The sequence below is a fragment of the Alnus glutinosa genome, chromosome 1, assembly GCF_958979055.1.
Source record: "Alnus glutinosa chromosome 1, dhAlnGlut1.1, whole genome shotgun sequence".
Taxonomy (NCBI): Eukaryota; Viridiplantae; Streptophyta; class Magnoliopsida; order Fagales; family Betulaceae; genus Alnus; species Alnus glutinosa.
The window spans coordinates 34,263,762-34,284,618 of NC_084886.1; the positions used below are offsets into that span (position 1 = coordinate 34,263,762).

General features: G+C 36.6%; 1 protein-coding gene across 2 annotated transcripts; it reads right to left on the reverse strand.

The window, feature by feature from the left end:
- Positions 1-2,402: 2,402 nt before the first annotated feature.
- LOC133878995 (flowering time control protein FPA) lies at positions 2,403-20,381 on the reverse strand. Of its 2 annotated transcripts, XM_062317551.1 has the most exons (6): positions 19,881-20,381; positions 15,187-15,432; positions 14,646-14,732; positions 13,345-14,336; positions 11,362-12,716; positions 2,403-2,654 (listed from the first exon to the last, which is right to left on the reverse strand). In XM_062317551.1, the coding sequence occupies exons 1-5, from the start codon at positions 20,166-20,168 to the stop codon at positions 11,363-11,365; spliced, it is 2,967 nt and encodes a 988-aa protein (XP_062173535.1). In that variant the 5' UTR covers positions 20,169-20,381; the 3' UTR covers positions 2,403-2,654; position 11,362. The 2 variants fall into 2 exon arrangements, with proteins under 2 accessions (XP_062173535.1, XP_062173540.1); XM_062317556.1 differs by lacking the exon at positions 15,187-15,432.
- Between the last annotated feature and the right edge of the window lie 476 nt (positions 20,382-20,857).

A 20,857-nucleotide genomic window follows, 5' to 3' on the forward strand; every position in this document is an offset into this window, starting at 1 on the left:
AGAAAATTTCTCAAAAAGATTATTTTAAGTATTTTGAATATCATCCTCCCCTTTAGATTCATTATCAGAAGAATAGGAGACAATAAAGACCATGCAATTTCTACTCTCAATAGGAGAGTCAATCTAACTCATCATTTAAATTAGCTTTCATGATTTTTCCTTTGTACTTTAAATAATTTGGGCAATCAATCCGAATATGACCAAAGCCTAGACATTCATGACACTTAATTCCTTGAGTACTCTTCTCTTTCTTATTCCTAAGATTTCTCTTAACTTGAGAATTCATGGTAGGAGAGTGAGAAGTATTCATAGCAAAAGGAGTCAAAGACCTCACTTAGGAATTTAATCCAAACAGAGTGAACCTGCTCTGATACCAATTGAAATAATAACCAGACTTCAAACAACACCTAAAGGGGGGTTGAATAGGTGTATACCAATATAAATGCAGGGATTAAAAATTGAATCAACCATAAATAAACAATCAACAAAATATAAAAAGCAATAAAGCAATTGATATGGATATTTGGTGCGAAGTGGAAACTATTTGAACTCAAAGAGAAAAAATCGCTCCAGAGTAGCCACCCCAGAAATCAATCCACTATAGAAGAATAATGGTTACAAGAAGTTCACACTTACAAAACTTTTGAAGTTGACACTCTCTAGCATAAGACAAGCAACCCGCCTGACTTCTATCGCAGTAGCCCCCTAGAAACTCTGAAAAAATTCTTCTACTTGATCTCATTTACTGGAACTCCAATAGGCTTCGACGATGTTCAATGTTGATAGTTAAATAATAACCAAAACTCTAAGAGAGATATAATGTTAACACTTTAGGTCTAAAACCATATCTTAACACATTGAATTCTAAAGTAGAATCCTTAATAAATTTGTGCCTAGAAATCCCTTTAAATAGATTTCAAGAAAACCTAATTCTAGTGAGAATAGGATTTCAGCAAGATTCGCCCAGATTTTAGGGCTTATATTTTGGGGCAATTCTGGCATAGTAAAAGTCTGAATTATGCAAATCCTGGTTCAGAAATATTTTTTGCATATTTTGAGTTAGCTTTCCAATGCCGCTGGTTTCACTTCAAGCCAATACTTAAGCTGAAAATTATGATCAAAACATTGAGATGTGATCAATCTGGAATTGACAAGTCCAATTTTAACTCAAATTAATGAAATTACGACTGGCTCCTTTCCTTGATTGACTTAACCACTTCATATAGGTCTTCCAATTTGAATCGGATTCAGCCCACTGGATTTTGAATCCATCTTAATGCCTTGTATAAACTTTTTCACCAATTGAACCCCTAGACTTTAAACTTACAACCAAATATGTTTTGACATTTAATTTGCCAACATTAAAAACCTAACGATAACTAATCACTGGACTAGGCTCTAAGCGTCATCTCTTTTTCGGATTTTTTTCTTAAATGAAGCAGCGTTTAAAAGACTAAAAGAGTGTTGATTTCACACAACTTAAAATAGAACTTGGTCGAAACTTCATGATAACCTTAATTTTGTTTAGAGGAAAGTGAAAGCAAAAGGGATCAACAGTTTGGTCAGATGGAGAGAGAGAGAGAGAGAGAGAGAGAGAGAGAGAGAGAAAAGAAGGACCAAAGAGGTATTTGGTATACGTACAATGGACGAGAAATGAGATGGACTTGCTCATCATGATTTCCTTTTCTCTCCTATAGTGAAACAAAATAACAAATCAAAAGTTTGCACCTTATTTTTGGTTCTGTTTAGACAACGTTTTTCGCTGTTTAAAAGATCATTATGAGTATAGACCTTTGTAATTTTACCAAATACGAAAATCATTCTTCTTTATATTTGTGGATGGTTTGTTACATAGTAACCATTTGCTTTTTTTTTGCAGATTGGTCCCGTCCATTGATTTTTCCTTGTGGCTAATAAAAAATAATATGTTTGGTTGTAGTAATTATGGTCTCTTTGGAGAATCATTAATTGCATTGAAGATACTTACTAGTACTAATACCGATAAGAGCTGATAACTTTTCTCACAACTCGCAAACTCAACACGAAATTAACAAGTTAAGATTGAGAGATTTAACCTATTTAATTAAATTTTTCGGGCTAGGGTAGACTTATATAGTCGTATACTTATGCCTCGACACAACCCAAACTCAACATAATACATTTAGGACTAGCAATTTTTTATGTGATTTGCGAACCTGATACAAAATTATTGAGTTAGGATTAAGAGGTCTAACCCGTTTAATTAAATAAATTGAAATTAGGGCTCAAACCTCGACACGACCTAAACTCAACAAATGAACACGAATTGCCACCCGTACGAGTACATATGATATTATAATTCTAAGTTCATGAGTTGCAAATAGTTTCAAACTAAGAGAGAGAGAGAGAGAGAGAGAGAGAGAGAGAGTAAAACTTGATTAATTTAAAGGTTAGATTCGGAAACAAATAGAACACAGCAGAAAAGAGCTACAAAAAGACCATTTTGTACATTATCCTAAGCAACGAGTTCCATTGAAGTAGTAGTAGTAGTAGTAGTAGATAGAAGAAATTGGCCGGCGATGAGAAGCAGCAAGTCAAACCAAACCCAGGCGTTCCCGTTTGAAAATTCAATATACGTACGGACGTCGGTTTGTTAAAAAGAAAGCCCAAGCAACCTACACGTTAAATAAACGCCGTTAGCTACGAAAATGAGATGCGGTATTCCATAGCACACTTGCTTAAACTCACTAGTACTTTGGAGTCAATAATACGCAACACATAGAAATAAGTTTAAATGCTTAATCACACCATAACCATTCCTCTTTTTCTTTTTCTTCCGACCAAATATAATAATCATAGAAGTCGCATGTGATAAAAAAGCAGACCACAAAAAACATTTTAAAAAACAAGAATGCCGCCGGATTAATTCAATTGTCAATTGATCCACGTACGTTATGCTCTCTCAGTCGTAATAATATCATATAAATTAGAATAAAAATTCTTGATTATTTTTATTTATTTTCTACGTCCGTTTTTTTCACCCCCGAATGTTGTTATTCAGAATCCGGTTTCAATATACAGAAAAATTAACACATTCTAACACGCTTTTCAAGTGCATGCATCGCATCATGCACGGGAGACTGTAGCTTTGGAATCCAAAATAAGGAAAATGTTATATTTACAACACCAATACAACAACTGTACAACAATCCCTCACATGAGGATGGATTCCACATACTGGGGCCCACCCTCATGTGAGGGGTGGTTGTGCAGTTGTTGTATTGGTGTTGTACAAGAATCAAATCTCCCAAAATAAATATCTCAAGTATACTCCTTTAGTTGACATTTCCTGGATATATTCGCGTTGATGGAATATGTAGTAAAATATTCAATTTTATTGAATTTATTAAAATTGAAGTCCTAAAACATATAAGCGAAATTTAAAACCCGGTGCCTGGGATTTGGCTTCACAAAATTAAAGGTAAGATTTTATTAAAATCGATATCCTATCAAAGATTGGTGATGGTGTTTTCGAGATTGGAACGTTGGATCGAATTGTGGGTCATTTCCAGACTATAAAAAAAATAATAATAAGAAGAATGAATGAATGATGTAGATATATAAAGCTAAAGGTCAATAAAATGCTTTTAAAACTTGTACAAGTTTGTTTCAGTAAAAAAACTTGGAGACTGCAACTTATGTTCCATATGTTTCGGCTTAAATAATTTCGACATTTTTCGGTGTTTGATAGGGAAAAATATGTTCCTGCAACGTATGCTCCGTATGCGTCTAATACATAAGTTGTATTTTCCAGTTTTTTTAAAAGCGTAAATCATTTTTCGAAGACGCCAAACGCATTCGACTCCTTTTAAACGACACAGTCGACCTTCACGTTCAAGCAGTTGACCATCACTGAAATCCGACATCATCCGGTCAATGTCGCCGGAATCCGACCATCTTCGCCAGAATCCGGTCAGCCCAAATTCCAGCGACCAAAATGGTCATATTCCGGCCATCTGGCCAAAACGGCCGGCTAGCCAGAATATCCCGACCAAAAAGGCCGAGTTCTAGCCTACCGGCCGAACGGATTTGACTAGAAAATCCCGGCCATATCCTTGCCGACCGGTCGAGATCTAGCCGTTCTAGCCGTTCTATGTCGAATTTCGGCAATTTTGGCCGAAATCCAATAGTTTTGGCTGGAACCTGGTCACTTTTACTGGAATCCGACCAACTCAAACTCCAACGAAACTGTTCGGATTTCGGCCTTTATCTCAAATTCTGGCTATAGTAGCCGAAATTCGGTAAAAGTTGCCAGAATCCTGTTAGTCAGTAACGGAATCTCGTCACTAGTGATTTTTATATTATTTTACATTAATATTTATATGTTTTAAATAAAAATTGATTTTTATAGATTAATATGATTGAATAAAAATATAAAAAATATTTGTGATTTTTCGTACGCGCCAAACACCAAAAAATGCTTTCGGCGAAAAATATTTTCCAGAAAAATGACTTCCCTGAAACCATTTTACGACAGAAACCATTTTACGTCACAACAAACGGAGCATTAAAGATTGAATTGAGGCCCTTATCCTCGCACCAATTAGTTAAGATAGTTATTCAGAGTATTCCCACTAATTTCTTACCAACACTAAATTTAAAACATACAATGGTAAATAATTCAACATCTAGTAATGAAACAAAGAGATTGTATCAACGGCTTGGGAAAGTCAATTTCTAGGCTTGTCCTAAAGAAGACTTCCTAGACTTTGCTTGGATCATTTTTCAATTCTCCTTGATTGTGGTGACTTACATATGAGAAGTCTTCAAATTTGAGAACATGTGGCTAAAGTCATAGGGTTTTGAAGTTAGAGTGAAAGCAGTGGTGGGACTCTTCTCACTTCCATTACTCTCTGAGCTTTGTTGTGGCTAGCACACTCAAAGCTTTGAAAGTTGATTAAATGAGATGGAATAAAGAGGTGTTTGGTGAGGTAGGGAGAAAGAAAAAGATTCTTTTAGAAGAGGTATGTGCTTTTAAGACCATTGAAGAAGAGAGGACATTAGGCAACGAGGAAAGAAGGAAAAAGGAAGAAGTAGTAAACAAGTTATAGAGATCCATTCTCATAGAGGGTGAGTTGGAGGAAAAAATATAAGGCTTTGTGGTTAAGAGATGGGTGATAAGTGCATGAAGTTTTTTCACAAAGCGGCCAACTCCAACACGAGGAAAAACTCCATTGACTCCTTGTTGATTGATGGCACACTTTCTACCAACTAGGTGGAGATCAACAAGCATATTGTGCAGTTTTATGAAAAGTTATATACCGAGCAATTCAACTGGCGGCCTTTGTTGGTTGGCCTTTCCTTAGATTCTTTTGGTGAAGCTGATGCTAATTGATTGGAGAGAGAATTTGAGGAAAATGTGGTTTTGGAGGTAGTAAAAGCTATAAATGGAGACAATGCGCCAGCCCTGATGGCTACTCTATGGCGCTCTTCCAAGCTTGTTCGTATGTGTTAAAAGAAGACATTATCAAGGTTTTTCGTGAATTCCAGGATAGAGATAAGTTCGAAATAAGCCTTAATGCTACTTTTATTGCCCTCATTCCAAAGATTCTAGGGGTTGATGATCCCAAAGACTTTCGCTCGATTAGTCCTGTAAGTGACATTTTAGCGAATAGGCTTAAGATGGTGTATATGATTGTTTCTAAGTTACAGAATTCTTTCATCCGAGATAGGCAAATCCTAGATCATGTTCTTATTACCAATGAATGCCTTAATAGTAGATTAAGATCTAGAGAGTCTGGCGTTCTTTGCAAGTTGAACTTAGAAAAAGCCTATAATCAAGTTAATTGGGATTTTCTGTTGTACATGTTGAGATTGTGTGGTTTTGGAAGGAAGTGGTGTTCTTGGATTGCTCATTGTATTTTAACAATGTTGTTCTCGATTTTGGTTAACAACACTTCCACCGATTTGTTAGTAACTCTCATGGCTTTAAAACAATGGGACCCTTTGTCTCCTCTATTGTTTGTCATTGTGATGGAAGCTTAAGGTAGGATGATTTTCGTTGCAGTGAGTGGGGGACTTCTATCGAGCTTTTCTGTAAGGACAAGGTTTAATATCTCTCACCTTTTGTTTACGGATGATACTTTGATTTTTAGAGGAGCCAACGCAGATTAACTTCGTCATCTGCAGTGCTTGATTTTATGTTATGAAGCTGTCTTAGGCTTGAATGTTAATTTGGCTAAGTCAAATTGATCCTTGTGGATAATGTTGCTAATGTGGATGGGTTGCCTTGGATTATGGGATGTGGGGTTTCCCCTTTGCCTTTAAAATATCTTCATCTTTCGTTAGATGCCTACTACAAGGCTAAGTATATTTAGGCCGGAGTTATTGAGAAGATTTGAGTGTTGGTTGGTTAGTTAAAAAATGATGCATTTCTCTAAGGGTAGTAGAATCATCCTCAATAGGAGTACACTTTTCAATTTACCTACGTACTCTATGTCCCTCTTTCCTCTCTCCATGCAGGTGTCGCTAACCATATTGAAAAGATTCAACGCGACTTCTTATGAGGTGAACTGGGGGAAGAGTTGAGATTAAGGCTTTATTTTTCTATACACGGTATCTTTGAACAGCTGCTTTTGTTTCTCCTTTGATAATTAGTTATCATGATTTTCTTATTCTTTTTTCTTCGTCTAACCAGGTGTTTCCTCTTGAATTAAAAAATAATAATTAAAAAAAATTAAAAAAAAATAGGTGTTTCCTCTTGTATATTTCCTATGTACCTGGGGCGCCTTACACTTTTAATAATATCTTAATTACTTGAAAAAATAAAAATAAAAAATCTTTACCAAAAAGAAAAAGAAAAAAAAATAAGAATTTTGTTGCATCCCACAGTTCAACATTTTAGTTAGAGTTACTTATCACAAAAAAACATTTTAGTTAGTCCATTTATCAAAAAAAAAAAAAAAAAGTTAAAATCTAGATTGTTTTGGCTTTCTAAATCATAAAAAGTTTAAGATTTTAAGATCCTTATAAAGATTTAATAACCATAATTATATAGAAACAAGGCATGAATGCATAAAAGAATGTAGGATTGAGGTAACTGATTTTGTTGATTTTTGAGCGAACGATTAAGCTTGAGTGATTTGTTCGACCATCTAGTTAGGTCATGCAACAAGTGACCTGATTGAGTTGACTTCATGACATTCTTAATTGGGAACAACTATATAATTTCTTTTGTTTTTATGAGCAATTAACCCCGAGGGAAGGGGAAAGGAAAGATTCAAACTAGTGACCCGTTGAGCTGACTTCACCACATTCTTAATTGGGAGCGACTATAAGCTTTTTGTTTTTATAAGTTTTTTATTTTTGCAAGTAATTGGCCCGAAGGGAATGGGGAAAGAAAGACTTGAACTAGTAACCTAATTGATTAAGTTGACTTTATCACATTCTTTCTTGGGGCCAATTACTTATAAAAAAAAATAAAATACTTTATCACATTCATAATTGGGAACGACTATAAAATTTTGTTTATAAGTAATTCTTAATTGGGATTGGATTGACCATACACATATATATAACAAGTAATTAACCCCAAGAGAAGGGGAATGAGAGATTTAAACTAGTGAGAGTGATTCCTATCCAATTAAGCTACCTATTGAGAACGACTATTGTTATTTAGCAAGCCCAAAAACTTTTTTGGAACCCATTTTATTGGGTATAAATAGTATGTGATATCTTTCCTTGAAATTTGAAGAAGAAAGAAAAGGAAAAAGACCACCACATGCAATGTACTAAATAGGTAGCATATAAAAATTATAACAAAATAGGAGCACCAAATGTGGAACCATTAGTTTTAACGGGGTAAAGTTTTAATACTACAAACATATGCCACAGACCTCTTCCTCTACTGCCATTTGGTCAAATTGAATAAATAAAACAATAAACAAGGTTATAAATTAATTCTCATTACCAACTTTTTGTGACTGATCTCAAGCAACTTCATTTCTCAGTTGATTTTTCCGCCCAAAAAAATGAAAAATCAAATTCCAAGTTTGTCCCTAGAAAATTCTGCATATCAAATTAGTCCACCGTATTCTTTTTTTTAAAAAAAAAAAATCATTTTCATCATACAAAATCAACTTAAGTGAAAGAATGGGGAAGTGGTACTTTTTTATGACAATTTGAAATCTTAAAAACATAATCAGCAAAATAAATGCACGTGAAGAATAATAACCAGTAAAAAAAAACCATTTTCTTGGTTCTTGAGAATGTTTTGCATAGAAAGCGTTTTTTCTTCCTCTAATTTCTACATCATTTTGTTGCTGACAAAAGTACAGATCACAAGTCAATAGATTGACAGGTTGAATTTAACAAGTGACATTTCCTTCAAGACAGCTCCTCGTACACCATATTTGTGGAAGGATTAGAATGGGCATTTATCAGATTTATAACTTGATTCACAAGAAGTGAGAAAATATTGTGTAATCTTTTATGTTCAAACTTCAAAAACCCACACGCATGGTTTTTTTTTTTTTTTTTTGCATCATTTTTATGTTACTTAAAAGGGAAAAAATCGAAAAAAAGTGGGAGAATTCCTGGTCACACGACACTCATCCAAGTTTCAAAAGGCAGCCCCAGATCATAGTTTTGAGAGGTAGAGGTGAATACCCGTAAGTCTATATTTACAAACATAAAATTTACTAAACATACCAAAATAGTCTTCAAAAATTAAGTCCAACTAACCCTTTCAAAGTGCAATTACATTGCACGGTTACAATTAACAAGTTTATAAGACAAGATGCTCACCCTAAAGTTCGGTACTAAGCTATCACAGATGCATCACAAAAAAACAGGTCCATATATCACACATAAGCTAAATATTACAATTGTAAGCCACTAGAGACGCGAGTGAAATTGCAGTAATTAAATATTCTTCCAGCAATGAAATCTTAAGAAATGCTAATAGTAAATGCAATAACAGAGGGTAAGCCCATCAGATAAGAGAAATCACCGCATGCTAGATCAAGGTACATAGTGCCGAACGAGTGAGACAGCCACTCTACACACAATGCAGTTGTCTCTTCAGACACACCACAAATTTGACACAATACACTATAGTCTATAGTAGTAAAAGCTTATTAAAATACAAACTTGCACACTGACCACAAGAACAAGTCAGGCATATTGACACCTAGTGTTACACACTTAACTCACCAAACACAAAACACACATTTCGCGCAAAATTGATAACTACGAGAACAGAAGGAAGAAGAAGACACCATTAGCTATATGCCTAGCCAGAGAAACTAACTAGATGAAAGAACTGCCCGAGTAAAAGAAAAGACACTTCAACTTGCCAAGAAGATTCAAACATAATCTATCTAAATATTTACAATAAGCTTAATAAACTACATCAATATGGAATTAAACCATTGGGTGAAACAACTTCCCCTACAAAGTATTATTCAAACTGCTACTCAATATGCGCGTCATTCATCGACGCTTCTTAGTTAAACACAGATCCCAAAAGTACATAGTTCCTCAAAAAAATAACTTCACCAGTCAGTGAACACATTAGATATCTATCTATGATCCCACCTCTTCTAGCTTTCCAGAGCCAAATTCTTTTGAAATATTATAATCCTCAAATCAAATTACAAAATGAAAACTAGACCTACTTCTAATCCTGCTACCAAGATTGTTTTCAAACGTCTCCAATATAATAAATTTCACAAATAGGGGCAGCAAACATATTTGTCTTATCACCTACTCCAAGACATAACATGCTGATTCTAAAACACTCAAGACACAGAACAAAATCCCATTTGAAGAGGAAGAAAGTCAACTTTTCACAAACGGGGGCCAACTTTGATTCCAGTCCAAAGTGGTATAGAATGTTTAACAAGTTAACTCCAACAATCATTGGCTCCTAAGAGCATTTGTAGTGGAGTCGTCAAAATTTGCTGAATATCACTTTCGTTATTTTGGCTACCTAGTTTTCAAAAGCTCTAAATACCAAACTCCCTAAATATTCACTACCTTAAAATAAATACTATTTTTTATTAACCTTTCAACCAACCAACCAACTAAAAAAAGACCCAATCCAGACTTCCACCGGACCCAACCTTCTGGGAGCCCAAAAGGCGCCGTTAATGGCTTCCAAGGACACGAAACGCTGGGTTGGAGCAAGGAATGAGGGGTTTTACATAGGAGACGATAGCATTTTTGCCATTTTAAGTCTCAAAAGAAACAAATGGTCTCTTACAAGGGGTTTTACATGGGTTTTGCTCACTCCGAACCCAACCCCTCCCTTAAATCAAACCAAATCCAAACCAAATCAAATCAAACCCACAAACCAAATCCAAACCAAATCAAATCAAACCCACAAACCAAATCCAAATCAAATCAAACCCACAAACCAAATCAAACCTGGGTTGAGGTGGCGGAGGCGGCAGCGCTGTTTTGGGTGGTGTTGTGCTGCGCGGATGAGGCGGCGCTGTCTTGGCGTCAGACCAGACAAGATTCTCTTGGCTTTAGGTTTTCTTGAGAACACGAGAAGGGAATAAAGAAAGGGAAAATATGAAGAGACGAGAGTAACTTCACTCCTCAGACCAGACAAGCGATTATGACAAACCCCAAATTTACTGTAGCACTGAGGAGCTTGATACAAAGGCAATTTTGACGGAACTCGACTGATTTTGGTGATTTCTCTACTTTGACGACTTCACTACAAATGCTCTAAAGCATCAAACTATTATGTTCTGATCCAAACTGGTGGAGCATCTTGTATTTCTTCCTCTTCAAATGCCCAGATGAGAAATCAAAGTATCAAATCCCACTCAGAACCTTACGAAATTCAACATAATAACTCTCCCAAAAAAGAAACCACCTCATTCTAAGTTACAGTAATAACATCTACTTCCTAATCATTTCCTTATTAGAACATCTCTCTCATTCTAGCCACCTTATAACATCTCTTATAACTTCGAAAGAAACCACAAAATGCTGGTCTTTTCCCATGTGCACCACATTCATCTCAGCACTAGTATTCAGAGTTTTTTGACTATCAAAGAACTAAAAATCCACTAATAATTCACTTCATATAATGTTCGCCGCAGCCTTCTACGGCCAGAATAAATCATATCATAAACACTTCAATTCCCCATTGAAGATGTTGTCAGAAAACTATGACAGGAAACTATAAACAAAAAAAACCAAAAGACAACTTATGACCCTGAATGTTCACCATATGCAAGCACAACAAAAAAAATATAGAACTTATGTTAGCCAACAAACCACATCTACACTTGAGCAGAAGATATTTTCTTAAAAAGGGATTTATCCATTGAATTAAATCATGTTACTCATGGAGGGAGGACTTACCTCATTGTTGATTTCCAGAACCTCGTCCGGCCTGAGTGGTCGTTTGCTGCTGCTGCTGTATCTGGAGGAGGAGGCTAGCAGCGAATTGTAGCGTTGACTGGTAGCGCTGGTTCTTATCAACCTCAACATCCGGCGTGCCCTGCCCAGTGCCAAAGAGTGCAGATTGAAGCTGCTGTACCTGATTGGGAAGCTCCGAGCTCACTTTTTCAGAAGCAAATGTTGGTGGTTGGGAAAGAAGAGAACCATGGGCCTGACCAGATGAGGTCAAAGGACCATTAGCTTGCTGAAAAGGTGGTGAACTGTATAAGCCAGAAGCCTCTGTTCCATGACCCATCCCATAGCCTCTACTGGGAGGAATTTCAAGATGATACTGCTGGCTCACTTGAGGAGAAGCAGCAAGCTGTCCACTTTGGTTCAAAGGCCGAGAGATATTTGCACCCTGCGGCAGCAGGCTGACAGAAGAGTCCTGGATTTGGGCACTGCCAAGTACCAATGGGGCAGAATGACCAGGTATGCTTGAGACGGGTGGGTAAGGCTGATATTGGGAATGATTTTGTACTTGAGGATTAAACTGACTCCTCAACTGTTGCAACGAATGACTCATATGGTCAGAAGTTTGATGATCTTGCTTCCAGTCTTGAGATGGGGTACCTTTATCAAGGGCACCATGAGGTGGAATTGAAGGCCTCACAGATGATGAGCCTAATGCAGGTTTTTCACTTTCTAAAGCAGAAGACTGTGAATTTGCAGGCAGTAAGGAAGCTAGAGTAGCAATAAGCTCAGGTGTTAACGTCACTCCAGGTTGGGACACTGATAGTGCATTAGTAGAAGTGTAGTCTTGAGGTGCTGAGTGCATTGCAGGGGACTCACTCGTAGCTGGCAAAAGAGATTTTGAAGGAAGCTTTGAGTCCTCATGCAAAACCCTGTTATAATCAATAGGCAAAACTTGTTCTTCCTTTGATGAGACTACACCATACTCAATATGAGGAATCTGCTGTCTACCTATATATTGAGATGAAGGGATAGGAAGATACGGTTGTTGAGGAATGGATGTGCCACTAGGAACTTGTTGCGGAAACTTGAGAACGACACCATATAGACGTTCAGGGCCAGCAACTTTCAAAATGCTAGTTAAGAAATCTGATGGAGGTACCAAAAATAACGTGGTCCCATCATCAAACTTAGCAACGCCAGCACGGCTTTTTGCACCTAGGTAGTGGAGGAATTCAGTGTATGAAGCAAAATCATCTTCACTGTCTGGCAAGAAGAAAACAATATCAAAACCAATGGCATCAGCATAGTGCTTCGTGAGCATATCCAATCCTGTTCTGGCCGAGCAATTAACAACTTCAGGACTGCAAAACAGAGAATTCTCACTTAAATGAGAGCTAAGAGCCACATAATCAGATCAGACACACAAAATTATTATGGCAAACGATCTTTCATTAAATTGACAAGTTCTCAGGTAGGAGGTAAAAATCCAGCGAGGAAAAGATGCAGACATGTTAAAAAAGAAGCACATAATGTTCAAAAGAAATATGAATCAAACAAAAGAACCGGAAACTTCTTTTACATTCCCAACATATGCACTCTATAGAGTACTCATATATATGTGAGAACATCAGATAAATAAAATCGCTGTAACAAACTTCCCTAAAAGTTGCAGTCAATTTAATGAGGTCTACATAGTTTAGAAAAATACCTATGCTCCAACTTATTACATCTTAAAAAGCAACTAATTACATACATCTCTAACCTATTGAAATGAGATAATAAAAAAAAAATGAATATTAATTTAAATGAAGAAAGACCCGAATTCCTTAAAGACCTCTAAGGTAATACAATAATGAGCATGATAAAATACCCAAGGGGTGGTATGCTAGCGTGAGGCATGTATTAAGCAGAGATTAGCACAACATCTTAAACAATTCAAACAGAAAATGATACAGAAAGAAAACAAGAAAAGGAAAAAATTATACTCACAGTGCAGTCTCTATTCCTTTTCCTATAGGGACACAACGAGCTTGACATACAGGTGTTCCCCCCTTAGCAAGAAGACCACGCCAAATGCAATCATTATCAACATGACCCTGACCAGGTCCTCCAGCCATGGCCCTTGCACCTACAGGACTGTGGCTACTCCTCCCAGGAACATTTGCTAAAGGATCAGAGGGGCCTCCATCAGTTATTGGACCAAATCCATATGATTGATCCAACCCCAACCCACGATCATCATGTTTTCTCAAAGGAAAAGAAACGTCATCAATGGACAAAGCATCATCTATCCTCGACCTTTTAGAATCCCTTTGAAATTGATTTATGTCAAACACGTCCCAAGCACCAGGCATAGATATCGTGGACGGTATAATACCTGTTCCAGAAGAAGGGAGCATCCCAGCTGCAGCAGATGGCCTTTTCCAGTTTGGACCCATCATATTTTTCAAATTACCATCCTGAAGATTAGGATGTGTGGCCAAATCATCAAATTCTGGGCCTGAAAGCAGAGGTTCAAGACTGCCTTGACGACCAAAAGGCCTCATAGGCATAGATTGCAATGATGCAGAAAAATTATTTGATACCATAGGACGATTATGACCAAACATATCCAATTGTGCAGGTCGAAATGAAGGTTCGTTTAAAAACATCTCTGGCCTTGGCCCTTTAGTTCCAGGATAAAAACCAGGGTAATCTTTGCCAGGTGCCAGATCACTGCTCGAAAACATAATGGTTATTCGCGGATCATTAAAAAGCCGACCCTGCAACCCTTCCTTAGCACGCCGGGCTTCATCCACACTCCTAAATTCCACAAAGGAGTAGTTTCTTGAAGGAAAACTCTTAATTCTCTCTATTTCACCAAATAAAATCATAGCATTGTGGAGCATTTGTTCGTCAATCTGAACAGAAGGAGGGTAACCTATCCACAAAACGTTACTGGGTTGACCATCTCCTTTTCGCCCCCCAGAAGACAGAGGATTCTGAAACACAATAACACAAGTTCAGAACAACATTAACCAATTGAAAAAGACAGGAATAGCAGAATACTGCCATCTACAATTATATAAGCAGATCACACATCTGCAATCCAAGTGCATCCCACAAAACCAATGATAAGGCCTGCTAGATCTGACTTAAACAGTGATTTAGTACACCACTAAGTTGTAAGATAGACCTCATGCGATGCAAGTGGTTAACACAATTTCCTAGAGACGCATGGCCTTGGAGACATTCTCAATACAGAAAGTTTGGAATATCTAGTACAACAGAGTTCAGAGGCTGAAACTCACCAATTGCCTTTTATAACCTAAATGGGAATCAGCAGGTCCCATGCTTCTGCCCTGAAAGGGCCCATCTCTGGAGTCAGGCCACTGTTCCTGTTAACATTAGCACATGACATATAAGCTCATTTCAAAATGACATGAAAAGAAAAAAAATATATGAAAAGAAATTGACATTTCAAAGACATCCACAGCATCTTAGTAAGAAAATTGTTCGTGGAATCTACAGATAGTTTTTTGGTACACATGAAGGACATTAAGTAATCAATACAGAACTGACACTCCTTAATTACCATCTAGCTTAAACCAAAAAACAAGTTGATTCAATACGAAGTGCAAAGCTTTTAGTATTTCTAATTTCATACCCACAGAAGGATATCATTATTACTCAATTGAGTAGTGAGAACAAACTTCATGCAAGTACCAAGCAACAATTTTCTAGTTCTCTCCCTACTCAGAATCACCCATGATGCCAGCTGTTATGATGAATCTTATGACAGCCACAAAATCTCATAGGAAAGACAATGAAAATTCTGAACAAGAGACTTACTCTTCTTGAGGGCTGCGACCTAAGGAAATCCACCCGTATCTGGTCACCACCTAAACGCTTCCCATTCATGTTTCTCATGGCTTGGGAAGCATCTTCCAATCGAAGGAATTCGACAAATGCAGTATTGCGGTCTCTAAGAAACTTAAAATCCTCAATTTTACCAAACTTAAGAAATTCTTCTTCCAATTCTTCCTTTGAAACTGTTGGGCTAATTCCACCCACCCATAGATGCTTACAAGGTTTTGCCTGAAAGGCAGGATTTTAAGAAAATTCACAAGCATCACAAGATCGCATGTTTCAATAGCTAAATCCAGTATATAGAAAAACTAATCAAGCGAAAAAACTAGTAGATATCCACAAAAGATCAACTTGGTGCCAAAAGAAAACCACATAACATGCTATAGAGAGAAGAAATTACTAGTATTACAAAACTGCAAGCAATTAACAAACAGCTTAAATCAGCCTGTACTGGCAGATGCACGTAACCTTAATTATTGATGCATTAGCCATTGGGTTAAGCATCAAGGCCATGGAAGCCTATTAAAAAATTAATATAACTGCTTACAAGGTTTTTCATATGTATAAGACTATAAAAACCCCAAATAGACATCCCAAGACAGCAACTTTTGATAGCTACATATATTCAAGAAAGCAACAAAACAAAACTTGATGTAGCATCTGTCGATAGCTACATATATTCAAGAAATCAACCTGATTGACATAAAAAGGAAATCGTGGTACTTGCAAGGGTTAAAATCACTTCTAAACATTTAAATTAACCATTTCACACAAACAAGGAGAAAGTATAAAAAGTCAAGAACAACATAAATCCGCATCAGTTGTGTTGGTAGGTATGTGAGACCTTGGAGAACTAGATTAGCACTATAGAGTTGCAGCACATGAGAGGTATAAGACTCTAAACCTTTGGCTGAGGAGAAATCGTCTACATATTCTACCACACAAGTGGGTGAAAAAAGTTTAGATATCTTGCAACTACAGAAGGAGACTAGGTGAAAGGTTCAGAGAAGTAAACACATGGGCCTAAAAGCTGCAGAAAGAAAGCTAATCTAACACATACGATGTATATAAAAGACAAAGTATGGAAGCAAAAAAAAAAAAAAAAAAAAAAAAAAGGAAGGAAATCTAAGAAATGACAACCTAAGCAATGAGCTTTTTCTTATTCTTATTTTCAACAGAATTTTGTGAAGAATTGAATTTCTTACATGTTAGTCCTGTCATCAAATGGATGACTAGCACAGACAAGTTTGTTTGAAGAAAAAAGTTAAGTCTTTGAATGAGAGTCAGCATCTAAGGACATTAGCCATATGTGTCATGAGATCAAAGAGTTCTCTCGTGGTGCCAAATGAAATATCAAGATACTAACTGTCAGGCATATGGGAGAAAATGACCAGTGCAAGAAGCATCTAGGGATTCTGAGCCCTTCATGCCACAAATGGATCTCAAATCAAGGATATCCTTTGATGTGTTCCCCCTTTACTATCTAAAGTGTATCAAGGCACAATTTTTCACTAATTATTCTTTATCTTCTTTTAACCCCCTAATTAAAATGAATCCATCAAGCCCTCAGTGGAGTATTTTGAAGGTAAAAGACATGTTAAAACCAGACTTGATGGTCATATAAAAAACTTAGTGCTAAATATTGGCAATCCCATTTGTTGCATATTTCTAGAACTATAGGTCAAATATTAGCAAACCATGGTTGCTTATTCTAGAAAAGAAGGAAGAAATTACGCACATATTGGTGATCTCATTGATGGTAAAATGAAGATGTTTTATATTAACCAAAAGACGGCTATCATCTGTAACATATAAATTAGATACAAGTACCCTCTGGTCCTACTAATGTTGATGCAGCTCTCATTGAGACTCTAAAGAAACAAATTTGTCGAAATATTTTTTTATCAATCTTGTTTACAGGCATTTCTTCCACGATTATGGCACCGGACGCCTACTATTAATCCCCAAATTGGATTATATTGAATTTCGAAGACATTATATGGGAATGTGCAAAGTCCCACATTGGTGTTTACTAGATACAACTGAATTATATAAAATGAATGCAGAGAGCTCAAATTATGACTAATCCTTTTAAAGTATATTGTAAATGTGACTGACATTCTTCCTAGGACATGACATTTATGGATCATACAATCATTCTTTTAAGATGAGATAACATTTGAAAGGATTCTGTAAAACTATGAATTGTGTCTTATGTAAAAGGGATAACTTATTCACAATTAAAGAATTCTCACCCTCGCACTAAGGTTTAATCATGTTCAGCATTGGGAAAATTACCCTTTTTTTTCTTTTTCAACAGCAGTCTATACTGCTCTTTCCCACACCCTTTTTTTTTTTTTAATTTCTCCTTTTTTTTTTCTTTTTTTTTTGGTGATATGTTAGTTCCTTGTCAAACTCATTGTTGTACATATCATAATACTTGTGCAACGAGATCATGTTTCTATTGAAATGGCAAGTAGGGTTGGTTACCAACCCCTTCAGACCGGTATTCGGGTGTTTTTGAATTCTGACCGAGGCTCGGAATCGGAATCCCAATTCCGAGCCAAGCCATGTATGGAATTTTGAGCATAGCTGAGAATAGTCGGCTCGGCTCGGCTCAAAATTTGGGTCTGTTGTCAAGCTCTAGGTGCCACCAAAATGCAGATCATCCACATGTTGCCTATTAATTTTGAAAGAAAAAAAAATCAAGGCGTCGATGTAGCAGCAATTCATCCACCAAAATGCATATCATCAGAGAAATATTGTTACCAACCCAAGCTGAGGCTTGTCGAGAGCCGACGAGGTAGCTTGTGTCAACTCGGAAAATGCAGGTCGGGTTGGTATTTTTTTGGGGGGGGAGGGGGTTTAATGCCTAGCCGTAAGGGCAAGAATACTTATAGGCATCAAAGTGAAGTACACATCAAAAGGTTTGACAAAAACTTCTAAGGCCAACTCAGCATGGTGGTGACTTTTGTATATGAAAACTCATCAGCTCAAGACGGATTTGAAGCCCAAGGTTCAAACATAGATACTAAAGTTAGCATTCACAACATTCTATAAACCGCATAACCCAAAACCCATCGCTCACGATTCAAATTCCCAAGTTTTAAGTCATTTGTCCTCACTACATTCACTTCCCAAATAATGTGAGCCAGTGATTTGGTCCCCCACTTTCGTGAATTTGTAAAGGAAATAGCGCAAACACAACTTAATTCAAAGGAAAAATAAATAAAAAATTCTTTGGAGTTGGGATTCATATGAGCTGCTACAGAAGTAAAGAAAGCCGCTACTTTCAAGGTTTCTTCTTTTTTTTTCTTTCGGCGTGATTTACCTTTGGTTTGATATAGGCACTGGGTACCACAATTTACTCCTACATTTAAGTGAAATCAATATAACATTTTTCACCAATTGATAATGAAAACTGAAACGAATTTAACAGTAAGAACTTAAGTTCAGTTTCCGACTCCCTGCGACATTAAAGTAGTAGTCTATACACACAGACACTGACAACTTCGTTGCTTTGCCTCAACTGTATCCATTGCTTTCATTAAGAGGGGAACAGGGGACCAACTCACATGTCCCAAGCATCTTGAACGTGTTTTAAACTTTGTGCAGTAGTTTGGTGTCAACATGTATGGCGGTTCTTAAGTAAAGAATTTCATGGATTCGTTAAATAACGCTTTTTAGAAGGTGTTTTTTACCTTTTGGTTGTAATGTGATATATAGGTAAAAATTGTTTTAAGTATTTTGTTAGTATTTTGTATTATCAATTGTTTTGTTAATGCTTTTATTTTTTATTTTTTTTTTTTATTTTTTGGCTAAAAAACAAAACTAAAATACATTGTCAACGAGCCCATATTTCTGTTCACATTTTAGAAATCCCATCCACTGTTTACCAGAGTCTGAGTCGTAGCAATTTTGTTAAGAGAGTCCGGTATCCTCATTCTCGGTTTCCGATCGGTTTCTGTATGCTGTAACTGGGGTTTGTGAAACCTACTGCTATCAACCAATATAACAAAAATGCACGTGTCTTGTGATCCGAAATGGAGTGATGATTACATAAAGTTCATTTCATTTCAAACTTTTAATTTGCTTGTGTTCCTAAATCTTAACGTTTAATTCGATCGCTCGAACTCTACTCATTGCGCTTCAACTAATATTTGGAATCGCCTACTATTGGACAAAACCTAAATACCCATATCCCAGTAATCACATCAAGAAAGGAATTGGTTCTTCAGGGGTCTGAGAATGAACATCGGGTTGAGACGCGTAAAACTCAATTTTGCTGTCTCAATGAATGCGCAACTAAATTATATTATTCTTTATTCTTTATTTCATATTATTATAAGAAAAATAAATAAAATTTTGATCCCTTCACTCGGTAAATTAATTTTTCATCCCTTTAATCTCTATATTTATCGATAATTCAACGCAAAATCCAGGTTCCTATTAGTAAAATTGCATTCTAATTTCCCGATTTACCCAATTATCGTACCCCAGGAAAAAAAATTCGTTTAGGGATCTGAGAAGGAACTCAAGAGATTGAAAGTTGAGACCCATAAAACTGCAGAAATCGCAAAATTCGAATGAATTATATTACACAAAATCACAAATCCATAAACCAAGAAACAACGAAAACTAAATAAACCTAACGAGACGCAGAGATCAGAACAAACCGGACGCGCGAACTCGATCTTGACGGGGTGGCCACGCAACTCGGCGCCTTGTAAAGCCTCCTTGGCGGCCTTAGCATCCTCGATGCGCTTGAAGAAGACAAATGCATAGCTCCGCGACGAGTACGAGGTGACGCTGTCCAGCGCGCCGTACTGGACGAAGAGGTCCATAAGATCCGAGTCCGTCACGTCGCTCGCCAGGTTCCCCACCCACAAGTTGTTCGAAGGCATCTCCGACTCTTCCGAGTCGGCGATTCTGCCAGCCCTGCTCGATTTGTTCGGTGGCGGCATTGCAATCGAAAGCCCTAGAGATAAAATTAGGCTTTGGTGAAGTGAATTGGAGATTGATTGATTGCTATAATCAGTAACAGGACCAGGAATGATTCAGAAAGAGAAACCCTATAAAATTTGGGGATTTTAGAGAGAGAGAGTCTGGATGCAAACGAAAAGAGCACCTGAGAGAGATAAATCGGAGTTTTCAAGAGAGAGAGTGAAAGAGATAGGGTTTTGTGGTGCGGTTTGAACCCGGTTTATAAAGTTCGCGACGTAAGGCCCCGTTTGGTAAAACGAGTATTTCAGTTTCAATAACCAAAAGGTCCAAAACGTATGGGGATTTTTAAGGCACGTCGAATCACTCGTGCGTGCCTAGGAATATGAAAAAGTATTTCTGTTCATTTAGAGTAATTGTAAATTTTGTTTTTTTTAACTTTTTAAAAATAATATAACTTTTAAAATTATAATTAAATTTAAATTTTTTCAATAGTAATTTTAAAAGTCACATAATTTTTTAAAAAATACAAGAATAACATATAGTAATACTTCTTCGTTTAATCTTTTGATTATTCTTATACTCTTGAAATCATATTTCATTGAATACATTTATTTTAGTAATTCCTTCCTAAAAATCTTCGGCCACAGATTTAGAATAATTAATTGCCATTGAATTTATCTAAATAGAATATTTCATAACTATTTGATTA